We start from the raw sequence: 20,926 nt of genomic DNA, 5'->3' as shown, positions 1-20,926 counted from the left end.
GACTCAACATTATTATTATTTAAAAAAACTTAAAATGAAAAAGAGGGAAGCAAAAATAAGCCTTAAACTCTCAGTGCACTCATTCTCCAAGTTGTTCCCAATCGCTCCCACTACGAAGCTATGACATACTACTTCTAAAGGTTGTTCAGCTTGAGTCATTGGAGGTGGTAGACATGAAGCTCTTGTTGTGGCTACTTTTGTCTCTTCACTTGAGGGTATATTTGTTCTTTTATATATGAGGAGAACAGTTTGACCTAGTTTTATAATTTGGAATTTCTACTATGAATTGTAATTTTATGTATACAAAATGAAGTATATTTTATTTAAACACATGTTGTATATCAAGGATTTGAATTTGTGTTATGAATAAGGTAATTAAGTTTATAATAAACAACGGTTAATTATTCCTTAGTAATAGTTAACTTCAATCATTCTAATATAATTACTCAAAAGTTATTTAAATAAGAATTTGTTAACTTTAATTATTAAAAAGTCATTTGAATAAGAATTTGTTTGTGTAATGTATGAAGGATTGTCTGAACTTATATGAAAAAAGATGCGTCATATATCTTGAGAATAATTCACCGTTAAAAGGCTATTGCGTGGGCATCATTTCAAGTTTCGAATCTGTAACACCTGGCAGTTCCTTACTGTCTCGGAATCTTCTTCTTATTTTGTGTAAAAGGAGTACAAGAATGTGGCAAGTGATCGATCAACCGCAAATTCCGTACGTGGCTTCGTTTCATCGAATAGTAATGTTGGATTTTAAGGAATTAAATATGTTTTTAGGAAATTGTATCCAGAAATATTATTCATGAGTATGTTGGATTGAAATTTAATAATTTCAGAAACAATTAAAAATTCAAAGTGGAAAAAGATTTGTGAAAAAACGAAATAGAGATAAGTAGTTATCACAACATAAAAAGGTTTCATTTTTTATGAAAATGTACGATTCGTATCTTTTATTAAGGGAATTAAAAATTATAAACGATTTATATTTCTAAGAATCAACAATATTTCGGAATGTTATATATATATATATATATACTAAACATTAAAATGTGATATTCTCAATTTTATATCTCGAAACAAACATAATCTAAGTAATTTCAGTTATTGAAAAAAAAAATGCACTGAGAATGTAATTGTCAAACCAATGAACAATCATGATAAATTTTGTAAAACTTTTTATATGGTTAGTACATAGAAGATTTTCTTAAAATGTTGTCTATTGATATTTTAATATATCCATGATTTATTATGACCATATACATAGCAATATTAATAACTGATATTACTTTAAAAAAATTATTCATTTTAGAGAAGCCAAATGTTAATTTTATAATATTATGTGTACACACAGCTGTCCGTGATGCAAAGTAGTACTAAAAGTATCTATCACGAAAAGGATAAAGGCCCACTCAACTATAGGGCGTTGAATAACACCCTGTTGCAGCGGAGTTTTCTTTCATTACACACCAAAAATATTATTTTAATATAAAGTTTAGAGTTGTTTAAGGAAAACTAGATATGTATTCCTTGGATTACTTATCCCGTTATTGAGTAAAAGTAAAGTAATTTTAAAATCCTTTCTAAAAAAAGTAATTTTAAAATTGCCATATTAAGTCAATTATTTATAAATCAATCCATCAAGCTTTAAAAAATGGTTTAATTGCTTACAAATAATTTTAAAACTCAAGTAATTCTGTGTGAAATTAAAGTTTATGTTGAATAAATTGAATTGAGTCAAACATAATTGAAATATCAACCTTTTTATTGTTGCTCGAGTTGATTCATGGGTATATATCTAAAATTTAAGGAAAAACTTTGTAAGTTTATAATTATGCACAATTATAAATTTTGCATACCGTAAAATATAATATTTTGTGTATTAATGTAAAAAAATTATTTTATTTGTGTAACATTTTTTTCCTTAGAACAACATATAAGAAAAAAAATTTGCAAATCAAATTATACAATAAAAATGTATAATGATGAAATTTTATTTATTTTTAATGTTGTTCCGAAAAATACTTGATAACTAAGATAATCTAATTCAAAACATTTAAATAAAGTGTAATGTTTAACCTGTCATTTTAGGTCAATAAGAAAGTCATTTATACTTGTCAATCAAGGCCATTATCCTTGATGATTACACGTTGACTATTATGACAAAATTAAAATGTTCTATCGTATCCCCCAAATGTAGGCATGCCATTATGTTTATCTAGCCTAATCCTTCATGGGTTGAGTTATCTTTACAGTATAAAAATATTCTTCTTAACCCGTATTTTTTTAGGATATTAGATAAATCCTAATATTATAAACGGTTGTCGCCCGAAGACATGATCCATGGGTTCCAACATGTGAGGATTGAATGACAATTCAATTTAGAAGTATATACAGTCCCCTAGTCTTAAACACAAAAGAATATAAGAATCGATTGTGTTTCAAATCAAGATCCTTTAACCTCAAGCAACATATGTTACTTACGTAGTTAAACTATTGGTTTAATTGTTTGAAATTTTGAGTGATAAACTTCCTTCCGCTAGCTTGAATTTTTCTCTTTTTAAGATTAACTGAATTTTAGATTACCTTTCTCAACTATTGAGAGAGTTGTCCTTAATTAACTGGAGTGTAAAAATAAAAATCACATGACTATCAATCATTATATCGATGTCAATCCACCACTTGATAACACAGTGTAAAAAGAAATTACATCAGCAACGAAATATGTAAATGTCTTATTCTGAAACTTAAATATGGACATGCATGAGTCAACATGAATACAAAGTGAATTAATTATCACAGGAAACTTTAGCATACAAGAGACAACAATAGAAAATTGCGCATGGAGAGAGATTCTTGCCCAAAGTAAGAGGTAGGAAGAAGTGGGGCAGTGTTACCAAAGCCAGCCAAACATCTGGAACAAATAATTAACATGGTATTTTTAAATAGATTGATTCATTTAGTGCCCCAAACTTCAAGTTACGTCGGAACCAATATTATAATTGAGAAAAATAAAGTGGCTAATCATGCCTGAATCGCCTTGTGACAACATTTTATATATGATCATATAATTAATTTATTGCTTGCTGATTCAGAAAGTTAGCTAGCAATCATATATAAACGTCTTTCTTTATCAATGCACAATACAACAACCGCCAACATAGCATCCTATTCTTCCACAATAGACAACTTTGATCGGATGCAAAGTTAACAAAAATATCTTTAACTAATTGATCACTAATTAACTATCATAACAAAGTGTATGTATGTGTCATCTTATTCTTTCACAATATATATAACTTTAATAAGATGCATAGAAAACAACTATTTTTAAATCATTCGCTAATTAAAAATTGTAAAGTGATAAAAAATATATTTGATTAATTCACTAATTAATAATTTCATATATACCTAAAGAATTTATTCCTCGGGCCAAAGAAACCTCTGCTGAACTGACGTTATGAGATTATTTGATATTTTATACGTGTTTTTTTTTTTAAAGAATATTTTATTCGTGTTAGTTTTGGTTTAATCTTTAAAACAACATTTAAGAAAAAAAAACTGGGTATATTATTCCCGTCGTATGAAGTAGACGTGGTTTGTCGTAGACCTTATCTTTCGGGCACATGATAGATTTAGATCCAACTGTTTCGTGTAATCAACTATTCTCTTAAGTCTTAAACAACGATGCTTATTGTTATTGGGCTTGAAACATTACGTGAGTAATGTAAACCATAGAGCATAGGACCAGCTTAAATCGTAAGTGTAGATTAAAGTCGATACTGGGTAAAAGGTTGATGAAATAATATCTCTATAACTGGTGGAAATATACATCGATTAAGAGCAAATTAATTTATTTATTCTGTCGTAAATAGAATAATATTGCTTAAAGGCTTATTTTATAGTAAGGTTTCCAAACAACACAACGGGCCTATTAGGCCCAAATGTTAGTGGGCCTATATATGTAAGTAGGCCGGACCGCCGGAGTAGTACGCTTTTGAACATGAATATTTGTTATTTTTAAGAAATGAACATTACTTGTGTAATAATAATAATAATAATAACAATAAAGCTTCTGCATTATATTACTAGATAGGTTTTTTACTCTTCTGAATAATTTATAAAATAAAATAATATGCAAAAAAGTTTAAAGTATTATAATAAGAATAAAGCTTGTGTATTATAACACGATCTGGCGAAGCCACCTGTTGACCTCCCCTCCGACAATAATAATAATCAAGAGTGACAACGTACGTGCTCGTCTTTGTCACTGGTGGAGGTGAACCTGTCACCCATTGTATGCGATTTATTGGAATGAAGGGTGTGACACAGAAGTCGTGTTATTGTGTATGGTCAACACTTTGGTACCCAGGTATCATGAAATTAAATGACGACGTGTATGTAATCATGAGACATGTTTTAAGATGTGTAAAACTAAAAAATAGGTACCCAGGTATCAAACGGATAATAATATCAATATCAAATCACCAGCACAAATTCAATTATCTTTTTTTAAATAATTTAAGATAAAAATTATAATATTTGACTCAGACCCGTACAGATTTGTGAATTGAAAATGCACGTGTTTGCCAGGCAGATCAAAAAGGCCAAATTAGAAAAAACAAACAATTGATTAGCGTTATTCCGCATAATTAAGTGATAATAATTCAAATTGGTTTTTACATCCAAAACTCACCTTATGATTATATATAGATATTTTATATTTAGACAAGATGTGAAACTGTGGAAGATTTTTCTGCTTCGTTTTAACTTGACTGCTAGTTTTCAATTCAAACTCTAAATACAAAAGGGTGTACAGCCTAGTTAGTACCACTAATTTAAATTTTAACCATTTAAAAGGAAAAAAAAAAGTTATTCTTATTTTTGTAACAAAAAGAAATGAGATGATATATATACGATGAAACGATTCATTCACAACCATTGCCAGTTGTTGCACTTCCTAAATTTCCCCATATGGAACCAACATTTTGACAATTCTTCTTTCTCGATCTTCTCTGTGCTGTTGACATGCATTTTTTAGTCACTGTTTCTTAGTTAAACCTCGCCCACGACTCATTTGATTTTACCATATCTAGCAGAAGAAACAATGTTGTCTTGAGAAAGAAAAAACAAAGGTTTTGGAGCAATGAACTACATCTGATGATAGTGATACCAAAGGACAGAGGAAAAAACTTAAATGAATTGTATGCAATTTCTAATCTTATTAAATGAATCTTATATTATATATGCATGATGGCGGGGAATAGGAGTATATGCATGAAGATTAGGTTGAATTCTCATTATTACGCTATCACCATTGAACATGATATATATGATTACGTCCTATATATGAGTGAAATAGATAAGTAAAGGACCACTTAGGATGGCCCCAATATCTGTTTGTTGTGATTATTTACTATCACTTGATCTCAACACAGTTGTACCATTAAAGTCGATCTATCGTAGTAGTAAAAAATTATTAGAAGAACAGTAAGCAATCATTTTTTACAAAAAAGTTTAGAAAAGTGGGTTTGGTGCTCACTAAAGTCACAGTAGGATTTACAGCTCATTGAATATTTACAAAGCTAAATATATACAAATTATCTATTAACGACTCAAGTCTCATAAACATCGAGATTTAACATCATCACATTTTATAAGATGTAAGTCATATCCTTATCAACCTTAATTTATTAGTTTATAAACAATTATTATGGTTTTAATTCTTTATATTAATGTGTTTTGAGCGCTCTTATTTATTTTTATATTGCTAATAAACATTTCTGGGGTAGATTAAGATGGAAAGAGGAGATAGAAAGAAAAGAGAAAAGATATATAAGTGATAAATATGATAAATAATATAATAAAAAAGAAAAGAAAATAGCAATCTGAAAATCAGATGAAAGAGCAAATGATTATTAATTTGATTTATATTATATTGCCATCGATCTGCATGTTTCTTTTTGTTTAATTTTAGGAAATTAAATGTTTTTCAAACTCTTTTCGAAAAGCTGCTGGATAAAAAACTATTTTTCCAACATAAATTAATCATAATTCAAAACACACACATATCTATTAAAAACTGAAAAGTAAATATAGTTTACCTAAAATTCTACTTCATTTAAAACAACCTTTTTCTATAAAATCTCCAACTGTAGGAAGAAAAATAATGACGGTTGTGTAAGAAAAAAGGAAAGGTGATGATGATTTTCTATTTTCACTTGGAGCGAGAGAATAATATTCAAGCTATCATAATTAGATCATGACTCGTTATCAGTAGTTATTTACTCCTAACTTTAATTACAACAATGAAATAAAAACTTTTTTTTTACAAGATAACGAAATAAAAACTGAAAAACTGGGTTATGATATATGGATATTTATTTGTCACAAACAATTATTTTACATTTTTTGTTTTTATATTTTTTTCTTCTCATACCAAACAAATTAGATGACGTGTTGATGCACCTTTATCCATAAAATTTACCGAATTAGGTTATATCTCAAACATTTAATTAAAAGTAAATGTTAAAAAGATTAGAAAACCTATTATAGGAAGTCACGGACGGAGCACTTTGGATAGATCCAGATTGTAAGTTCCAATAATTGTTGTCATTTCTTACTATCCCTGTCTCAAAATACTTGTGCTCTGAAAGTCTGTCGGAGTAATACTAAACAATTATGGCTTGTAATATATATGGCTTTTGGTCTTGAATAATAATAAAAAAATGTTATCTAAAAAAATAATTAAAAACACAATTATGGCCTAGTTTTTTAAGGCATGTTCCACGTTCCCTCATTTATTATTTTTATAAGAATTAATTATATCTTTTATCTTTAAAATTCTTATAAATTTCACTTTTAATTCTTAAAAAAATAGCATTTTTTCATATATTTGTAGTAATAATATTAATGGATGATATAATAAGTTAACAGTTTTGTAATTTATTGCATCATTGAAGAATTTGATAAGAAAATCATATATAATTTTATTTTTTATAAAATTGCTTCTTTAATTAGGTCAGCAAATAACCTGAGACGAGTTGATAAGAGATTAAAAATATAATTTATAAAGAAAAAAATACTATTATTTCACAACAGAAAATGAATATAGAGTAAAAGTATAAGGATACCAAATAAGAAAATAAGACCATCACCGTGCCACCATCATTCTAAACTCTATAAATAGCCCTCATTTTCTGTCTTTTGACGCATATCAGTTTCCAGTTCCTTCCATTCCTTTCTTCCGGATCACAGGTATGTATTTTAATTTCTACGTACGTCTCCTCGAATCTTCCGTTTTTCTTTCTTTCTTCACAAGATCACGTACGAAATATTTCTACACACTACTCTATCACTTACATTACACGCTGCAGCTTTTCTGATAGTAGGATGAACTAGCTAGATATATATGAAATTCCTAATTAATTTGATACATGGAAATGCAAACAAACTAGCTCGATCGATCACGAGATCAATACCGAAAAAGAATGAATGTCCTGATAGCTAGTCAAGGATATTCTTACCTTAATGACTTGCATGTGTAACTTAAAAATATCAAGTGTTTTGAAATTGTTTGTGGTGTGTTGAAGTGGTTTTTGGATCACTGCGGATTATATATATATTCACAATGATTAATATTTGTCAAATCCAGTTGATCATTTTTAATATAATATTTATTCTCAATTATTTATTTATTTTCATTCACACAGTACTCCAATTTGAGATTTTTCATTAAAAAAATGTTTCAATCGAACCAACGAAGCATATATGGTGTGTTGAATTGGTTTATATTTAGTACTAAGATGATTAAATAAGAAGAAACGCAAAGTGAAAATTTAAAATATGCATTCTTAGTATTGAATGAGTTATTTGAGAAAACTTATCAAAACAAATTAAAGCTATAGATACACTTTTACTCTATCCTTTTATAATTAATTTGTTGACTAAGGCACATATTTTATTTGAAATGCTTTTCACGAGCAAAGGGAAAATAAAAAACAATGGAGTTGGACTTGACACCAAAGACAGCAGAAGTGTTGTTTGAGGGAGATGGTGGAGGTTACTACACTTGGTGGAGTTCTAAAGTGCCACTGCTGGCCAAGACCAATGTTGGTGCTGGTCGGTTAGTGCTTCAGCCTCAGGGCTTTGCTATTCCTCATTATTCAGATATATCCAAAGTAGGTTATGTGCTTCAAGGTCAGAGCCTAATCTTATAGTAGTACTATTTTTTTTTTCCCTTTCTATAACTAGACTTCTTAGTCTCCCTATATATATCATGCTACTATAAAATCAATTTTTTCATTTTTTTTATTTAATTTTCATGTACTAATACTACCAATATAAAGGGTAAATTAATAATAAAAAAACATAATTTTTAAATTAACCACCATATGCGAAAGTATGGAAGAACATCATTGTGTGTAAAGAAATTATTTTTATATTTGATCTCACATGATGATCAGTCAATTACTAAGGTATAATTTTACTGTGACTCGTCTTCTTATAAAGTAATTATCATAAGAATAAAAAATCTGACCTTATATAACAATTTATGTTTAAACACAGGGAACGATGGCGTAGCTGGGATGGCCCTCCGCAACAGTACTACTAGAGAAGAGGTGGTTGTGAAGCTTAAGAAGGGAGATGTTATACCAGTACCTATTGGAAGTGTCTCGTGGTGGTTCAACGATGGGGACTCAGATCTTGTCATTGTTTTTCTTGGAGAAACTTCAAAGGCTCTTATTCCTGGCGAAATTAGTTATTTCTTTCTAACCGGGCTTCAAGGAGTTATAGGAGGCTTCTCTAATGAGCTCACAAGCAAAATATATGGTTTGGACAAAGATGGGGTGGAAAAGCTCACAAAAAGCCAAAGTGGGGTTGTGATCATCAAATTAGACAAAAGCCAATCTTTGCCTAAGCCCCAAATGGAAATAACCAAAAAGCTAGTCTATAATATAGATGTTGCACACCCCGAAAATGTTGTGGAAAATGCTGGAATAGTCAAAACCTTAACGGAGCAAGATTTTCCTTTTATTGGGGATGTTGGGTTAAGTGTGATTAGAGTGAAACTTGAACCGGGTGCTATTAAGGCACCATCATACCCAATCAACCCTACGGTTCAGTTGATTTACATTGCTAGAGGAAGTGGCAAGATTGAAATTGTGGACTTTAGTGGGAAGTGTGCATTAGAGACTCAAGTTGAGGCTGGTCATTTGCTTGTTGTGCCACAATTCTTTGTGGTTGCACAAATTGCTGGGGAAGAAGGAATTGAGAGTTACTCTATCGTGACAACTACAAAGTAAGTTGTTGGGATTTTAAATCCTAGTCTAATGTTAATTAAATCCATGCAAGGAACCAAGAAGTAACACGTACGTGACATTTAATAACATGAAAAATAGTTGATAATGTTTTTAAAAGTATGAGACAGTATGCGTGCATAGAAAAATAATTAATTGCATTATTTGCTTTGCAGGCCTTTATTTGAAGAGTTGGGTGGAAGGGCATCAATTTGGAGCGCCTTGTCACCATCTGTGCAACAAGCATCTCTTCACGTGGATTCAGAATTTCAAAGCCTCTTCATATCCAAGATCAAGGAAACCACAAATCTCATTCCTCCCACTACTAATTAGTCACTTTGTTTATGCATATATTTATGTATTTTCAATGTATGATGTTGAGTGTTTACTTACCCTTGAGTTGCTTTTGGAGAAAAAGTCTGTGTTGCGATCAACCAGAAATGTTAAAATAAACCAAGTGTGACAACCTATTTCCAATAATTTCATAAAATATGAGTTTTATGTGCTAATAAAGTTGTATATGGATTGGATATACTTTTGGCCCAAATAATTTATCTCCATTTGATATCTATATTTTTAAAGTTTAACTTTTAATTCTTATACTTTTAATGTTTAGATTTTTATGGTAAGTCTTAAACTAGCAAAATAAATAGGTTTTATTCTCTAAATTCGACACGTGTTCAACTTCCAAAATTATTTCGTCCTGTTCACGAATATTATAATATAAGTGTTTTGATTTTTATTTTTATCCAACATCATTGCATCGTTGTCAAAAACATTTCTTCTAGTCTAGAAACATTTTAATCGTTTTGAGGCTACTCAGTGTTTCGAACATTAATTTAATTACTATCTGATCGATAATTAGATCACGCGGGGTCCAAAAACATCAATCATTCAACATGATAAATAGCTAATGTCTCAATCAAAGGAACAATTGTGATTGAAAATATTTAATGGGCCACTCAAGACATATATGAATATTTTCCATGAACTTAATTAAACAATTGTCGCCAAAGTATTTCCTTTATATAAATACAAAAATAATACAAGGAGACATAAATTCCATCCCTCGAGTGTGGAATTCTTAAAATTTTTAGAATTTAAGTTTAAACTTAACTCAATTCCAAAACTAATTATTCCTCATTTGTATATTCTAACTTTTATTTTTATCTTTCTTTAGCCAATGTGTGTGAGATGAGTTTTTTCCAATAAATCAACATCGAGTTAAGAATTCTTCATGCAGAAAGATAAATTTACAATTTTCGTGTATAATCCATTTATGTATATACCTGTGATGTGGAGGAGAAAAAATATAACGAAGAAGACTTTCCTCAACCCGTCTTTCTATTTGAAGATAAGTAATCCAAGAAAGAAACTAAGAAAAATCAGCAAACTCAGCGATAAGGGGGATTTAATTAGATGCATCAACGACCTGGCCGAGATATCACTTTTTCTTGTTATATAAATACCAACGAAACAAACACCAATTAAACAAAATATATATGGAACTACGTACGAAACATGTAGATCAACTACCACTGATTATTTTAACTTCAAACAGTGGTCTTCAGTTCGAGTTTTGTATGCATTCGAGCTAAACAACTCCATATATATGTAAGATATCTCTTAAGTCTTATATGGCTAAGCTAAAAGGAAAAAGTCTTTGATTCTCCCAATGTTAAAATAGTGTTCTTCATTGTAATATTCGATCACGTATCATTCTCGATAACGTATTGGTATATCTTTGACTCTTTCTCAGGTAGAGAATTCATTATTGCACTCATGCTCGAGAAATTATTATAAAATAGGAAATGATGCATGCATATCTTTTTTCTATAAACAATAATTTGATATTGATTTATTTTTCGTTGTTACATTATACATTATATATCATATTATATTTTTAAAATCATATTATTAATATGAAATATCTATTGATTTATTTAGTAATTAATCTCTATTAAATTTTTTTACTAAAGATTAAATCTAATATCACTAGACCAATAACTTATGGATATATTATATTATATTTAATCCACTAAAATTGGTTTAGTAAAGAAGTTTGGATAGTATGTATTAGATATTAGATTTTAATCTCGAGGCTACCATTATACACGAGAGAGAAAAAAATTACATTTCATTTACTATGACCCTTTTTTTATTTCTTAATTTCTTAGTATTTGATGAGCATAAGTGTACAACAAACATTATTTTTATGAAACTTACCTAAATGAATAAAATATTTCCTCCTACAAACATGATTAAAATAGAGACATAAAATATTTGAAAAATTAAATATAAACATGATTAAAATAGAGACATAAAATATTTCACCAGTAAAATCATCAACATATCAGATTTTTTCTATTATTAAATCTTCAGTAGCTGACAAATTTTTCACTCTTTGTTTTGATGGGTTTTTTTTAAGAGATTTGATACATTATAAATAATGTCATATTCAGAAATCAGAACAATCAACAATTATTCACAACTAAAAATTAAATATAAGCAAATTGATCTTATTATAAAATTGACAAGCTAACCTGTTTTGGATTTGGTCCTGGATTGAGTTGAGTATGGGCCTAATACTCTTTCTAATGTAGACACCTTAAGGGTCTGCATGTGTGACTCGAGGGGAGGGAGTGGAAATAGAAGTAATGGATAAAATTGGATTTATTTGGTACAATAGAAATAGAAAGGAGATAATTAAAAAATGAGTGGATTCCGCCAATAGTTTTCCATTATATTTCTTACGTATTTGCATTCATTTCTTTGTTAATACTTCATTTTTTTTGTTAATACATTTTATTATATTACCTAATTTTTGTTTATATACATACATACCAACTCTGATATTCAACTGTGCAGCATGGCATAATCGAATATGGACATGACATATCGAATTGGAGCTGGAGTTGTGGCTTGGACAAAATCGAATGTGATTACCATATTCGATTAGTTGAAAACCATATGTACATGTATAGAAGATAATGTTGAAAAGATCATTTTTAAGCTTTGTTCAATGACTCTTTATTTACAAATAGTCTTAGTTTTGTGAATAAATGTAATAACATATCTCAAATAATTTTTAAGATTTTCACATGGAGTCTGTTTGCGCCTTTAAACTCTACAACCAGATCAACGAGGTTCTCACAACGCTTGAGTGTCCGTGCAAATTCACACTCCCGGATCTTCTCATGCCGGATCCTCACCGAATTGACCTTTTCCTCAACTCTCTTCTCAATTTCTATCTCGATAGGTCACTCTCTTAACCTATTCGATTAATTGCCTCGCTAAAGAGAAAACTTAGTAATTATCAATTTTTTCGATTTCAAGGACGAGAATGAACTCTGTCTCAGAAATTATGGAGGAAGTGAACGCTCTGGAGGTGCAACGGATGGAGTTGGAGGAGAATATAATATTGCAGGTTTGTATTGGAATCTCAATGTCAATTTAAAGGATTATATGATAGAATAATTATGTTCTGTATTTCATGCTTTGCTAGGACATATATAGAGTTACAACAAAATCTCTTAAGATTGAATTATTGATTCTTCAAATAAAACTCTTAAAATTACGTCTAAACTAAAAATAAATTGATTTACATTATTACAGGCTAATAATAGGGGATAATATAATAATTGCATATAATTCCACACAGATGATGTTATCTCTGTTATGTCATCATGATATCGTTACCCCCCTTAAGTTGGAGCATGGAAATTATATATCCCCAATTTGCACAATTGCTGCAATATTGTCAGTGAGATACTCGTCGGGAATGAAATGTCAATCCACTTCGATGTGTTTGGTGCGCTCATGAAAAATCGGGTTCTTGATAATATGAAGAGTTGCTTGACTGTCACAATGAGATCGCATGGGCTGAGAATGAAAGATACCAAGACTATGGAGAAGACTTTTAACCATTTCAATTTTCCTATCACAGCGAGATACGGTTTGTCGTTTCTTAATTTTTCATGAAATTGAAGAAGATCCAAGTAGAATAAACCATCCAATAAAGGACCTACGAATTAAAGGATATACAACCCAATTAGAGTCACACCATTCAGATAATTGCATGTTACAATCCTTATGCAACAAAACACCCTGTAAAGGAGTTGGTGACACTCACAACTTTGAACTCTCCTCAAAATCAAGAATCTCTTTCTTTTTAGCCAATTTATTAATAATAAATGAGTTTAATTATTACATGAAAAAAGTTATAAGATCAAGTATCAACTAATAAAAAAATTATTATTAGTATGATTCTTTAAATAATTATTAAAAAGCCAATCAACTTAGTTTGTAATTGGATGTATTTTCTTATAATAAAAAAATGCAGTAGAAAAAGGTTATTATATTATAAAATGTGTTACCGCATTCCCGACACCTTATAAGAAAAATAAACTCAAATCCTGAAGAGATTCTGTTATGTTGTTCATTATCTAATCCAAAACGACAACAACGGTGGTGCCAGTGGCAGCAGCAGCTTCAGCTATGATGGCGCCTCTCTCTATTGACCGGAAACGGTGCGTTTTGGTCCCACCATCATCTCATGAAGGAGAAGAAGCTAATATCCAAATCAATTCGCGCTCAGTCCTCACCTTTCGACCTCTCTCCTCCTCCCATCGACCATGATTTCCTGGTAACTTTCCAACACTTCTAAATAAGGAGTGGACCTACTCAATTTTTGTGATTTTCATTAAATTTTAGCCAAGATTAGAGAGTGTATTAAAAAGAGTGCGCTAGAGAATGTATTGTCAGCATTTCTCACGTGTATATGTATGTTACTTCCAAAGTAGTAGACTTTCAACTGCAATACCAAAACATAGTAATTCTTTTTTTCCTAATTGTTTTCCTCTTTTGCTGAAAGCTTAAAGACCTGCATAGTCTTTTATTATAATCGTGAACAAATTCTCTCAAATATATTTGTAATCTGTAGGTTGATAAGCAGCCTGTAACTTTAGGGGTTGGAAACATCATTTCTGAAGATGGTTTTTCATTACTGATGTCTCCAGGAGCTGCTCCATCCATTTGGAAAGCTATTCTTTCTCAAGGAGCAATCCCAATGGGTTCTAATGCATGGAATAAACTACGGTTTATTCGAGGTACTGAATTGTTTAGATTATGTGCATATTTCTATGTCTCTGTCATTGGTTTTTACAGTTGAATACTATAGCTTACTAACTTATTGTTTCTGTCGTAATTTAGGAGTTAGTCTACTATAGCATACTAACCTGTCTATGGAACTCGGTTTCTCTAAATAAGGGTGTGTAATTAGTCTTTTGCCACTACCCATCTGCATAAAATGTTGAAACTTGCTGAATAATCAATCTGATTATGAGTTTTTCAGGTTGTTACAAAGGACAGGAGACTATATCTAGGCTCATAACATGATGGAATCAAGCAGAGGTTATGGGGATCTCATCTTTCTGCTGCTGCAGAACCTGGCAGCATTATTACAGTTGATGAGAAAAAGGTGCTATACAATTTCTTTTGAAAAATATTCACTACTTTTTTCTTCGATCCTTATGTATTTGTTAAAGAGAAAGATGGAAATTTGCAGTGTAATACCCAGTTGAAACTAACGATGACAGGAACATGGTGAAAACTCCAGTTACAATGTTTGTCTGGAGAAACCCATCTTGTCAAAATAATGGATAACTAATAGTGGTTCCCTGAGTCAGTAGCCTAGTGCTTGTGATGTTGGGTTGCGTTCTGTAATCCTAATATTCTCCTTGAATGAGTTGGAAGAAAGTTGATGGTTGGAAAGTTAACCAGCTACACATCTGGAAGGAAGCAATCTGAACACTTTGGATTAGGTTACATCAAGAGGCGAGCTGCTTCGGAAGGAGACACTGTAATTGTCCGTGACAACATCAAGGGAACAGTGGTGGAAGCACCTTTTCTTTCGCAGCTGCGCCCACCATCTGCTAGTTGAGCTTCCTGTGTGGTAGCACTTATTGGTGTTGTTGAAAAAGCACATGCATAATAACTAGTAAATTAGTTAAACTGTTAGTGAAGGTGCTTGTTATCTTGATCATGTTTGCGGTGAATAGCATGTGGTCAATAGCATCAATCTTGGATGAGATTACATCTTTTTTCTGTTCTTCCTTTCTTCTTGGAGGTTGCATCTTGTTCCAAGGTACTCTCGAATGACCTTTCTACAGTCCTACCAAAAGAATTAGAATGAAGCAGCCTTAGTCCATTCAATATAGGAGTCTCTATAACTTTCCCAATTTGTGACCATGTCTTCTAAACCAACGGTGTTTCCTTTCGCCAATCTGGCTAATTTTCTCAATTTGACCAATTAAGACTACTGCAGCAGCCATTTGACGCACAATTTGATCCTTATCTCTTCATTCTCTAGAAATTGGAATGTTATCTTGTTGAATTAGAATACAAAATTTTGCTACGTTATTCATAGTAGAGCTTTGAAACAAACCTCCAATTAATTCAAAATATTACGATTAGTCTTGGGATGACCAGAGGCTTGCTTGCCTGAATACCAATCTTAGAAGTCACATGTGGACCTAAGTCATTTGTTATAAACGACCGATAACCAAATATTTGTTAACAAAATTAACTTTGTTATCAAGACACTGGTTTTATAGAATGAAATTAATTTCATGTCTGTCAAAATATTTCTTTATGACAAATTTATATCAGTGAAGGTACTTTATTTTTAAATTTCTTAACGAGCTGTTAGAATTTAATTGAAAAGACGCCGAAAGAGACATTAAAAAAACTTGATTCTTAAGCTTTATACGTTGAAAAAGGATGTTTAACTTTTCAACTACTCGGTTTGATGAACTTCAATTTCATTCAAAGATATATCAAGCACATTAGCAGTGAAATGCGACTTGTTAATTTATGAACAACCTTTTTTCTTTTTCTTTTCTCTTTTTATGGAACCTTTTTTAATTTAGATACATATGAACAAGTGAACAACCTTTTATATTGTTAATAAATTAGTAAATGTATATATTAAGCACGACAGCAGTGAAATGCTGACTTTTCCCCTAAAAAATACAAAAGAAAAGTAAAGAACGAAGGGGGTTGTTGTATATAAAAAATCCATGGGTTATTCTTCATGCCATGTTTGACAAATCTAAAGAATCTTTCACGTGCTGCGTCTTGGTTGAAAACTGTATGCGGACAAATAGAACATGGTAAAAGAAATAATGTAATTTTAGTGCTTATTATATAAAGTTTATAAGAATTTTTTAATGATTTACTTTTATTATATACACACAAGAATAAATGTAATTCGAGTGCTTATTATACTATTGAGTTGTAATTTTTTTATATAGTTTCTTTATTCGAATCAAAAGAAGACTTGACTCTTAGAATTGGGGTCACCAGCCTGACGTTTTGTGTTTGACTCACGGTCCCATTAAAAACCTGTGATATGGATTAATAAATACATCACACCTAACGTTATTAGAATTTTCTTGACACTTTTTCTTTTGAACAGTAAAACCATGCCCCTCTTGGCTTCTTCTCCACCCAAAGCAAGCCATAATAAAGACTTCTCATATCTTATCGTTTGGTTTGGTGATCTCAAACTACTTCTTGCATTTCTCTCTTCTTTTTGTGCCTCAGAATTTGTCATAACTTCCTTTGGTTTTAGGCACCAATATGGTCTTTGTTTTTGTCATATTGTTCTTAGCATCAACAAATAAGTGAGTTATGCCACAAAATGTTGGTTTAATAAAAAACAAAGTTTCCAACTTTACCAAACTAATAAATATTATGGAGTCCATTTTTGTGATTCTTCTGATCTTTATGGTGGCATCAAATCCATGCTCTGCGGCGCCTTCTCCTTCTCCCTCTGCCTCTCCCACCATTTCCACTACCAACAGTTCCACATGCCCAGTGTCCATGAATTATGTGCAAACAGTCCCTTGGAACAGCTCTTCCTGCCAAAACTTCCAACCCTTGGCATCACAATACCAAACAAAAACAAGTCCTTGTTGCCAAACTCTGCTATCCCTCTTTGGAATAGCACTTTCACAAAACCTCAAAAAAAGCTCTCTTTTCCAACTCCCTAACCTCCCTACCTCCAGCTCTTGTCTTCAACACTTCCAATCCAACCTCACATCTCTCTCACTTCCCAACAACCTTGTCTCCTCCTGCTTTGATCCATCTCAATTTGTCATCTCTCCAAACATCTGTGCTGGTATTCAAAATATTGAAGATTGGCACACTAGGCTTGGTCCTACACCAGAGCTCAACACTGCCTGTGGACCAGACCTCACTGACCCTAACCAATGCAGAACGTGTGTGGCTGAGGGGGACAAGGTTCAGCAGAGGCTTCTTTCTATTGATGGTAATGATTCACATTCCCTAGATTGCTTTTACTTCGCAACACTTTACCTGGCTGGAGTTGTCAATGAGCTTGGCCCTGAAAGCAAAGGTGTTATGTCTTGCATTTTGATTCTGTTGCTTAATTCACAAGTTGATTCAAGGGATGGCCATTATGCTCTTGTGTTGGGGTTAATTTTAGCTTCACTTGCATTCCTGGTAATCATATTAGGATTAGGATTTTATTGTTGGTACACAAAGAAAAGAAAAGTGGAAAATTTGCTAGCCTATGCTGATCTACAGGAACAAAGCTTCAGCCTAAGGCTGAGGCCAAATGCAGTGTTAACTTGGTTTGAATTTGAGGACCTTATGAGGGCCACCGACAATTTTTCACCTCAGAACTTCATTGGAAGAGGTGGGTTTGGGTTGGTTTACAAGGGCATTCTACCTGATGGCTCAATGGTTGCTGTGAAAAGGCTTGAAGAATCAGATTCTCAAGGTGATGCTTTGTTCTGCAGTGAGGTGGAGATTGTTAGCAACTTGAAGCACCGAAATCTGGTACCGCTAAAAGGGTGTTGTGTGGTTGATGAGGGGAATGAGAATCACAATTTTGAGTACAGAAGAAGGTATCTAGTTCATGAATATATGCCAAATGGTAGCCTTGAAGACCATCTCTTTCCAACCAAACTAGACAATCAAAATACAAAAAAGTCCCTTACTTGGTCTCAAAGGAAAAGCATAATCTTGGATGTGGCAAATGCTTTGGTTTATTTGCACTTTGGAGTTCAACCTGCAGTTTTTCACAGAGATATCAAAGCCACCAATATACTACTTGATGCAGATATGAGAGCAAGGGTTGGAGATTTTGGGCTAGCCAGACAGAGCAGTGAAAGTAGGTCACAGCTAAATACTAGAGTAGCAGGAACTCGCGGATACGTGGCACCTGAATATGCACTTTATGGTCAGCTAACTGAGAAGAGTGATGTCTATAGCTTTGGTGTGGTTATTCTTGAGATAATGTGTGGAAGAAAAGCCCTTGAATTGTCTCCATCAGGAACACCAATTTTCTTGATCACAGATTGTGTTTGGTCATTGATGAAATCTGGAAACATAGGAGAGGCTTTGGATGCTTCTATGTTAGGAGATGAAAATTGTGCTAGAAACATAATGGAGAGGTTTTTGCTGGTTGGAATTCTTTGTTCTCATGTAACGGTTGCTTCAAGGCCAACAATTTTGAATGCTTTGAAGATGTTAGAAGGGGATATTGAGGTCCCACCAATTCCAGATAGGCCACTGAGTCATGGGAACTATGTGTTGTACAGTGGTGATTGCTCTGGGATGAGCTCAGGATGTGGATTTGTGAGCTCATGAAAAGTTGAATGATTCATAAAATCCATCCTTGATGAGTTGGACAAGAAAATGCGGATCATTCATGAGGGAGAAGCTGGAGGATGTGAAGTGCAAGATACCAAGAGCCATGCCCTTTGGGACAAGAGTGCACCTCTTGTTGGAAGGTCTTGCTTGTGGGATATGTACGACAGATATTTGCCTGGAGGAGATTAAGGGGATTAAAGAAAAGAGTTAGACCAAGGTACAGCTCTATGGATATGCAGTTATAATTTTTTATTTGTAAGTTAGTAGAGCTACTAAACTGATTGTATCTATTAAAAATTGTAAAATTCAAATAAAAATGATCTTTCCTCCCTTCCAAAATATATACAGTTCAAGAATAGTTAAAAAAACAATTTGATTCATGTATAAGAGTAGAAGTTCTAGGATCAACCTTGTAATAAATGTTAAGGATAGGATTCCAAGTCTTATGAGTGTGTTGTATGCCTACTCGTGTTTTTCACTACCAGGTTACATTAGATCTTAAGATCTTATGGTGCTTATGTACACTCGTTAAATGCATATGAGAAGATACAAAACTTTTATGCAGACACTCGATGCTTACTAAAGCAGCCACGTGCAATTACATGATAGGATCATCAGATAATATCATCCGTGTAACAGACCCAGAGCAGGATCCATATGCCACTGCTGGAACAAAACCACAAAGTCCTTTTGATACGCCTTTAACCACAACCAAATGAAGAACATCATCTGCTGCCACAATAGCTCCAAATCAAACATTTTATCCTAAAAAATCATAGCTTTTCTTTGCTGCCAGATCTTTCACCAGAATTTGATGTTGTCCTGCAGCACATAGGCATTTTGAACAAAAGTGTTCCTTTTGAGATTGTGGGAGAACAGAGCTATGGCCAAAAAGATTATACCATCTCTTCCAAATAAGTTTAGATGCTTTACATGAGAAAAACAAATGTGATGCAGTTTCTTCTGACCCTTGGCAGAAAGGGCATGATATAAGTTATTTTCCTGCACTTGAATATTTCTTCTATTAAGGTTTACCTTAGTTGGTAGTCTGTTATGAAATTACCTTGGCCGGGATTTTGATATTCCACAAACTTTTGAAAATGTCCAGCTGCAATCTATGTAATGCCAAATATGTAGATTTAACTCCTGGCTTCCACTATGCAATCTATGTAATGCCAAATATGTAGATTTAACTCTGAATTTCAGTGAAGGAGGTTTTAGTATTATCGTTTTAGTATTCTCGTAAATGAACTAGTAATCAAGGATAAAATGTAGTTCAAGGTTGTTGGAGGAATCAGTTAGTTTGAACTTCCAATATGCCCTAGGGCTTTAATAATTAACAAGCACCACAATTGGATGAATAAATATATTTTAAATACTGATATTTTTATTTTGAATGTGCAGGATACATATTGACTATTATTTGACTAAATGCTCTCATATCATCCTACAAGTTTTTCAGCTTAAGACCATACACAAGCATTCTCTTATAAGAGTATCGTCCTAAGAGTCTAAGACCATCTTGAAGAATTCAAGTATTGACAGGGTCATTGTCATACCAAATAGAGACAAAAGGGCACATAAATCAAGACTTAAAAGAGAGAAATTGTCTTGAGCTCGACACCTAACACTAAAAGACAAGATGAGACAAGTTGGACTTTTGGAAATGTAAATCATAGGAATGGAAAGTTCTGCTTAATACGTGTTCTTGCCATACAAATGTACTATAAAGCATCTTTTTCAGTCTGCAATCCTAGCACAATGGATGAATCATTTATTGTAGTAACATTCTGAAGTGCTTTAGACTAAATTTCCCCTCAACATCTATCAAGCATAATTTAAATTCTTTCTTATATTCTTTTCTTTTTCTTGTCTTTACAATTGATATAAAAGTTGAGCATGTAATAGTATCGAGAATAAACATTCAAGCTACAAGA

General features: G+C 32.1%; 3 protein-coding genes across 9 annotated transcripts; all 3 read left to right on the top strand.

The window, feature by feature from the left end:
- The first annotated feature begins 7,136 nt into the window (after positions 1-7,136).
- Positions 7,137-9,817, top strand: LOC100789420 (13S globulin seed storage protein 2). The gene is made up of 4 exons (XM_003531254.4): positions 7,137-7,266; positions 7,998-8,208; positions 8,578-9,310; positions 9,485-9,817. The coding sequence occupies exons 2-4, from the start codon at positions 8,013-8,015 to the stop codon at positions 9,639-9,641; spliced, it is 1,086 nt and encodes a 361-aa protein (XP_003531302.1). The 5' UTR covers positions 7,137-7,266; positions 7,998-8,012; the 3' UTR covers positions 9,642-9,817.
- A 2,254-nt stretch (positions 9,818-12,071) lies between these two features.
- LOC100788895 (putative transferase At1g60990, chloroplastic) lies at positions 12,072-15,648 on the top strand. Of its 6 annotated transcripts, XR_005892551.1 has the most exons (5): positions 13,699-13,953; positions 14,251-14,416; positions 14,520-14,577; positions 14,662-14,787; positions 14,906-15,648. XR_005892551.1 is itself a non-coding variant. In XM_041018140.1 (4 exons), exons 2-4 carry the CDS (start codon positions 13,864-13,866, stop codon positions 14,703-14,705), a joined length of 300 nt encoding a protein of 99 aa, XP_040874074.1. In that variant the 5' UTR covers positions 12,072-12,735; positions 13,786-13,863; the 3' UTR covers positions 14,706-15,648. The 6 variants fall into 6 exon arrangements, 3 of the variants coding, with proteins under 3 accessions (XP_040874074.1, XP_014634408.1, XP_003531301.1); XM_041018140.1 differs by lacking the exon at positions 14,520-14,577 and adding an exon at positions 12,072-12,735 and having other exon boundaries at positions 13,786-13,953; positions 14,662-15,648; XR_415470.3 differs by lacking the exon at positions 14,520-14,577.
- A 1,021-nt stretch (positions 15,649-16,669) lies between these two features.
- LOC100788367 (probable receptor-like protein kinase At1g11050) lies at positions 16,670-20,842 on the top strand. Of its 2 annotated transcripts, none has more exons than XM_006585158.4 (2): positions 16,670-19,206; positions 20,394-20,842. In XM_006585158.4, exon 1 carries the CDS (start codon positions 17,001-17,003, stop codon positions 18,984-18,986), a length of 1,986 nt encoding a protein of 661 aa, XP_006585221.1. In that variant the 5' UTR covers positions 16,670-17,000; the 3' UTR covers positions 18,987-19,206; positions 20,394-20,842. The 2 variants fall into 2 exon arrangements, with proteins under 2 accessions (XP_006585221.1, XP_040874073.1); XM_041018139.1 differs by having other exon boundaries at positions 19,555-20,842.
- The last annotated feature ends 84 nt before the right edge of the window (positions 20,843-20,926 follow it).

The sequence above is a fragment of the Glycine max genome, chromosome 8 (assembly GCF_000004515.6).
Source record: "Glycine max cultivar Williams 82 chromosome 8, Glycine_max_v4.0, whole genome shotgun sequence".
Classification (NCBI taxonomy): Eukaryota; Viridiplantae; Streptophyta; class Magnoliopsida; order Fabales; family Fabaceae; genus Glycine; species Glycine max.
The sequence above is the reverse complement of the archived record's forward strand: the minus strand, read 5'-3'. Positions and strand labels throughout refer to the sequence as shown.

What these genes read in the sequence shown, in the direction of transcription:
- LOC100788895 (XM_041018140.1), top strand. Translation starts at nt 13,864, where the DNA reads ATGAAGGAGAAGAAGCTAATATCCAAATCAATTCGCGCTCAGTCCTCA. An exon ending in CCATCGACCATGATTTCCTG is followed by an intron (nt 13,954 to 14,250) that starts GTAACTTTCCAA and finishes TGTAATCTGTAG; the next exon opens with GTTGATAAGCAGCCTGTAAC. An exon ending in TAAACTACGGTTTATTCGAG is followed by an intron (nt 14,417 to 14,661) that starts GTACTGAATTGT and finishes TGAGTTTTTCAG; the next exon opens with GTTGTTACAAAGGACAGGAG.
- LOC100789420 (XM_003531254.4), top strand. Translation starts at nt 8,013, where the DNA reads ATGGAGTTGGACTTGACACCAAAGACAGCAGAAGTGTTGTTTGAGGGA. An exon ending in AGTAGGTTATGTGCTTCAAG is followed by an intron (nt 8,209 to 8,577) that starts GTCAGAGCCTAA and finishes GTTTAAACACAG; the next exon opens with GGAACGATGGCGTAGCTGGG. An exon ending in TCTATCGTGACAACTACAAA is followed by an intron (nt 9,311 to 9,484) that starts GTAAGTTGTTGG and finishes TTTGCTTTGCAG; the next exon opens with GCCTTTATTTGAAGAGTTGG.
- LOC100788367 (XM_006585158.4), top strand. Translation starts at nt 17,001, where the DNA reads ATGCCACAAAATGTTGGTTTAATAAAAAACAAAGTTTCCAACTTTACC.